This window comes from Electrona antarctica (genome assembly GCF_951216825.1).
Source record: "Electrona antarctica genome assembly, chromosome: 17".
Classification (NCBI taxonomy): domain Eukaryota; kingdom Metazoa; phylum Chordata; class Actinopteri; order Myctophiformes; family Myctophidae; genus Electrona; species Electrona antarctica.
Genome location: NC_136798.1, coordinates 14,695,053 through 14,701,338, shown reverse-complemented (window position 1 = coordinate 14,701,338; position 6,286 = coordinate 14,695,053). Strand labels below are relative to the sequence as shown.

At 45.3% G+C, this 6,286-nt stretch overlaps 1 protein-coding gene across 1 annotated transcript; it reads left to right on the top strand.

Annotated features, from left to right (window-relative positions):
• Window positions 1-2,525: 2,525 nt before the first annotated feature.
• LOC306940989 (voltage-gated potassium channel regulatory subunit KCNF1-like) lies at window positions 2,526-4,049 on the top strand (the record flags this gene model as incomplete). Its single annotated transcript, XM_079526290.1, has 1 exon — window positions 2,526-4,049. The coding sequence occupies one exon, from the start codon at window positions 2,526-2,528 to the stop codon at window positions 4,047-4,049; it is 1,524 nt and encodes a 507-aa protein (XP_079382416.1).
• Window positions 4,050-6,286: the final 2,237 nt, after the last annotated feature.

Below are 6,286 nucleotides of genomic sequence, written 5' to 3'. Positions count from 1 at the left end.
CCAATTATAGTGTAACTGCTGCACAAAGGAAAGCTAAAATCGGATTCCCAGGGCTGACTTTAAAGGACAACTTTTTTTTTCCCAACAAAGTTTCATGTTTTAGGTTGTTATTAGAGAAAGTAAAAGATGAGTGTTCATGAGTGCTAGGCCGGGCCATATAGAAGTGTTCTCTCTGGCTGCAGCTGACAGGAATGGAATGGGAACACCGACTACTGTGCCCAAAGCTGAATATTGGCACAGGTCTTCTCTCTCAGTGATGCTGGAGGGTTACATTTTCTGAGCCAACTAGTAGCAGGCCCTGATTACATCCACAGTGGCTCCCCATGTAGGGGTCATCTATATCTTGGATGTTAGCCAGCCAGACCTAAATGGTGCAAAGTCTTACAGGCCACCGCTATGGGGACCCATCCATCCATCCATCCATCCATCTTCAACCGCTTATCCGTAGTCAGGTCGCGGGGGCAACAGCTCCACCAGAGAGCTCCAGACTTCCCTCTCCAGAGCAACATTAGTGACTTCCTCCTGGGGGATTCCGAGACGTTCCAAGGCCAGTGAGTCGATGTATTTCCTCCAACTGCGCCTTGGTCTGCCCCGGGGTCTCCTCCCAGTGGGACGTGCGTCGAGGACCTCCCTAGTTTTCTCCCGTCGAAGAAAACTAATTTCGGCCGCTTGTATTCGCGACCTTATTCTTTCGGTCATGACCCACACTTCATGACCATAGGTGAGAGTATAGGAACGAAGATTGCTCGGTAGACAGAGAGCTTTGCCTTCTGGCTCAACTCTCTTTTCGTCACAACAGTGCGGTACAGCGACTGCAATACCGCCCCTGCCGCTCCGATTCTCCGGCTGATCTCCTTCTCCGTCCTCCCCTCACTCGTGAACAAGACCCCGAGATACTTGAACTCCTTCACCTGGGGTAATGCCTCATTCCCTACCCGGACTGCACAATCCATCCTGGGACCTGCTCCTCAGTTACAGTTAGTCTGTGAGCACCAGGTCGCATATCCGGGCATGTTTGGCAGTGGGAAGCGGTGGTTGCCTAACTTGCCTTGCCAGAATATGCCCTGCCTACCACCACGGAGGCCTATAGCTCCTCAAGAAAACCTGGGGGTGGCAGTGTCAGCCTGAAAGGTCAGTGACAGCAGGGCAGTAACACTCCCTTGGCCCTATGACTACGATGCATCGAGTAGGGCCAACAGGGGTTCAGAGTCTGCAGAAGTAGGCTATAGATATCCCAACAACATTTTAATTATACGTTTTACAAATAAATATATATACCGGTATACACGTTATTCATATAGGCGGCGGCCTATTATAAATATATACATTTCCAAATGAATTAACCAAGACTAATTAAAATACATTGTTATACAGGTCTACAATTAAATCCATCATTCTGGATGATGGGTTTCAATTAAATATATAGGCTAATACTGTTCTCAGGACGTTTTACTTCCTTTTCATACTAAATCTTCTAATTGTGAATTAAATGAATCATTAAATGAATAATTCATGTATAGTGTACTGTTGTGTACAAAACAAACAAAATTAACTGTCTCAATTCATTAGCCTAATTTGTTGTGCGGCCTGGAACTGTCCATGGTGCTGGAAATATCAGTCACTCCCGCTGTGTAATGTATGTAATATCGCACAAAGTGCCCCAGGTGACTGATAAATGTATCCCATAAATGTATGGGAGCGTGTGTGTGTGTGTGTGTGTGTGTGTGTGTGTGTGTGTGTGTGTGTGTGTGTGTGTGTGTGTGTGTGTGTGTGTGTGTGTGTGTGTGTGTGTGTGCGCGCGCGCGTGCGTGCGTGTGAGACAAAATCTCAGAAATTCCTTGGCTGCAATGTTTGCTTATCATCGCTAGGTGGAGACATGTATATGCCATAATCAAAAAAGATGTGTTCCCAATTCTATAAACGCACACTGGCTGCACATTGCTATCTACTTCATGTACATTATTATGTTACAATGTGAATGTATACATCGTTACATGTAGGCTAAACAATTTCAAAAGAAACAAGTTTGCCTTCTTCTCCCCCTTTTTACCAAGACATCCATTATTTTTGGTTGCTTTGTAGGCTACTGGTGTTATTATTCTGTGATCGATAACATAAAGAAGATGCCCGGGCCTGATCCGTTGTAATTCGCCTCTCCCTCCCCACGCGTTTCTGTTTTTCATCCACCCATGTTGTTTGCTTGCTAGTTCGTCCAATGCCGTGCAGATTTGTTCTCGTGCGCGTCCCGCGACGCTGCGCGTACTTCAACGCCAACTTTCAGAGCACGCACCATGCACTGCCAAAAAGACGCGCGCAGAGAAGACAAGTCATTGCAGCGAGGAATACCAAACGAGTCTGAGTCTGAGTGATCGTCAAGCAAAGATGTTTTGTTTTGACTAAATAGGCACCAGAGAGAGAGAGAGAGAGAGCGTTGGAGATCTAACTTATATCTACCGCTGTGTATGAACTTTTGCAACAATATCAATTTCACTGACTAGCATTAGTGAACCTCGGTCCGGAACAGAATGTGGGGTTTTCCAAGGACAAGATATGCGGATTGCAATGGTTCTGAAGCAAGTGCAGAGACAGAGACAGAGATTGTTGTTAATATTGGAGGCGTAAAGCAATTGCTGTATGGAGACATTTTGAATCGTTACCCTGAGACACGTTTAGCAGAACTGCTAAAATGCTCATCGGCAACTTCGGAGGACCTGCCGTCACTTTGTGACGACTATGACCCCGACACAGGGGAGTTTTATTTTGACAGAGACCCTGAAGCATTTAAATGTATATTGGAGTTGTATTATTATGGAGAGGTACATATGAAGAGAGGAATTTGTCCAATTTGTTTCATGAAGGAAATGGAGTACTGGAAAATCGACCCAGAACTCCTTGACGAATGTTGCAAAATCAACCTGAATGAGGTGGAGATTGAGCTCGAAGAGATTGCCGAGAAAGTGAAAACTATTTTGGTGGACCGAGAAGGGGATCCGTCGGCTAGGGGGTTTCAGCGATTCCAGATGCATCTGTGGAGATTTATGGAGAAGCCGGAGTCCTCGCTCCCTGCGCGCACCGTTGCCATCACTTCGTTCCTCTTCATTCTCCTCTCCTCTGTGGTGATGTGCATAGGGACTATTCCAGAACTGCAAGTGAAAGACTCAGAAGGTAACCTTTCAGAGCATCCGACTCTGGAGGTAATCGAGACCGTATGCATCGGATGGTTTACGATGGAATATGTCTTGCGTCTGATATCCTCCCCGAACAAGGTACAATTTATCCTATCTTTCATGAACATTATCGACTTCATGGCAATTATGCCCTTTTACGTGGTGCTGACTTTGACATTCCTCGGCGCAGCGATGATGGAGCTGGCTAATGTGCAGCAGGCGGTGCAGGCTTTGCGCATCATGCGCATTGCGCGCATTTTCAAACTGGCACGCCACTCCGCGGGTCTGCAGACTCTCACATCAGCCTTAACGAGCAGCTTGAAGGAGCTGGGTCTGCTGCTGATGTACATGGGCGTGGGAGTGTTCCTGTTCTCCGCGCTGGGCTACACCATGGAGCAGAACCACCCGGAGACGTTGTTCACCAGCATCCCGCAGTCCTTCTGGTGGGCAGTCATCACCATGACGACGGTGGGCTACGGAGACGTCTACCCCAAGACCACTTTGGGTCGATGCAACGCGGCCGTTAGCTTTCTCTGCGGAGTGATCGCCATCGCCCTGCCGATACATCCCATCATCAACAATTTTGTCATTTTTTATAACAAGCAGCAGGTGCTAGAGACCGCGGCCAAGCACGAGATCGAGCTGATGGCCCTGCGCTCAAGTGATGATGACAACTTGAGGATGACTTCGCCGGACTCTCACAGGTGTGCTGCTGCTGCTGCTGCTGCTGGTGGAGCTGGGGTTTGGGACAACGCCTGCCCTTCTGACAGTGACGCTTTCATGCCTCTTCTGAAGACCCCCTCAATAAGTGCAGGCATACAGAGCCCCATGGAGACACGTTTAGAGGAGGTCACTGAACATAGCATATTATCTTGTAAATGAACCACGGAACCTCAGTTATGTGAACCACCACATAACTGAGGTAAAAATATTAACAAGAATATTTACTTTAAGTGTTCGACTGTTCGCATCTAAATACCTAATGTTGCTATGTTTGACCCACTATAGTGGGTTTATATTAAACTATAAAACTGCTCAGAATGGATAATTGTAGAAATTGGTAATTGTACATATACAAATTTAGAAATAATAATGTGCAATAACTTAGGCCTCAGTAACCAGAAACTCAGAGTTGCCTGCCAAAGAAATTGCATTGGCTGCAACATGATATTCCCCTAAAGAGATGGTGTGGCATACTTGACCACTGACTTGGGCTTGCATAGGCGAGGATAAGGGAGGCTGTGATGGAGGGTTAGCAACAGGTCAGGCTGTCCACCCACACACGTCCCACGCATCTTCCTGCTATCTCTCCGGACAGGCCCCAGCAACAGACTCACACATGTCAAAGCCAAGGGGAAGCCTTTTGTCCAACCCAACAGGTGGAGCTGGAATGTAAAAGGCGCACATTGTGCTGCGGAACAATGTTTCTCTGGCTTGCTCAATGCAAATCTAGATTTGCAAGGGCGCGCACACAGGCTTATACAAATACCATGCACCACCCACTCATGCTCACAAACACTCACTCACACACACACACACACACACACACACACACTGCGCGCGCACACACACACACACACACACACACACACACACACACACACACACACACACACACACACACACACACCTCTTCTGCGCCAACAATTTCTTACCCGTTGCCCAACAGGCATTTCATTCAAAGTTTATTATTATTATTATTATTATTATTTACAGTAAAGCCTCCTAATCCTTACACCCAAAAAACTGGAAGTGATCTGAGCCATTCATCCATTTTGTACATATTGTCGCTACAATCTCTGTATGAATAGACAATTCTTCTCTTACAATCTTGGTTGTGTTACCTAGTAGTAGTTGATAAAAGTTGCCTAAACACAAACTAAATTTGTGTGGTTGATGGAACTATCTAGGTTGACTTTGTCATGTACACTGCAATGTCCATGTTATGTTATAATATAGGGCAATAGTTCAATAGACGAACTGTTGAACAAAGGGGCAGATGTTCCAATTGTTTGTCATATGAACCTTTTGGTATGTTTCTCATTTATCCCCAGTATCTATTTCAGACATTGTCACTCCCCATGATATCACCTCTTACTGATATCAAACAGTTTATGACTAATCCAATATTTACCGGTGACAAATCCATATGGATTATTTATTATTCATCCGTTGTTTGCAGTCTCTGTCAGTGACAAATGTTTTCAGATTCAGCCTACCATTCCGCAGTGCACATACACTGCTAGGGTGGGTGAACAATTTATTTACAATGCAGATTTATTCCTCTGTGTTTGATATCGTATGCAGTGCACCCAGAAACAGGTGAAGGCACATGGATCTAGTGAGGAGTAATTCACGTGTTCCAACCTGCTGACTTGTACTGATTGTTTCCTTGTGACACAGATGCATACATCAGTATTGAGTTACCCAAACCATTTTGATGACAGCAGCATGCAACAGACGGGTGGGGGGCGGGGACTTTCCTAAAAATAGGGCATCCATATTCATCCTGTATACAAAATTATAGTTTGGAAAACAAAGAAAACATATGTTTTCCTTAAAAAACATACAGTAGGTGGATGGACAGCCCACAACCATTAATTGAACATGGGTATGTCCTGATGATGACCTGTGCAGTGCTTCTCAAACTGTTTCATTTCAAGGACCTGCAAATGTATCAGTCCGCAGACCCCCATCTGAAAAGGTCATCTTAAAATTATTCACAATGTTATGTTTAACTATACTTTTGCTGGGGACCCCGAAGTTCCCATTTTGAGAACCAAGTTTGAAATATATGCTATGTAAATACGTGTAAATAGATTGTTTTTTATTTTGTACATATTGAAACCCAGTACAATCACAGACATCTGTTGACCACTGAGCAGTTCGACTGGCAGGGTTGAAGGACAAGTTCCTGACTCACCACAGTGGCACGCTGGGAAAGACCTACGCTGTAGACAGTATCATTTGTTTTGGGCGGAAGTTGCGGAATTTCGGTGGAAGTACCACTCAAGGAAATGACGTCGACGCTTTACAAATCAGTTTACATTCTCTGTCTATGAAACAAGTGTTAGGTCGAAAGAATATCGTATCCGGAGAAAATGCATCTGACGGATGTT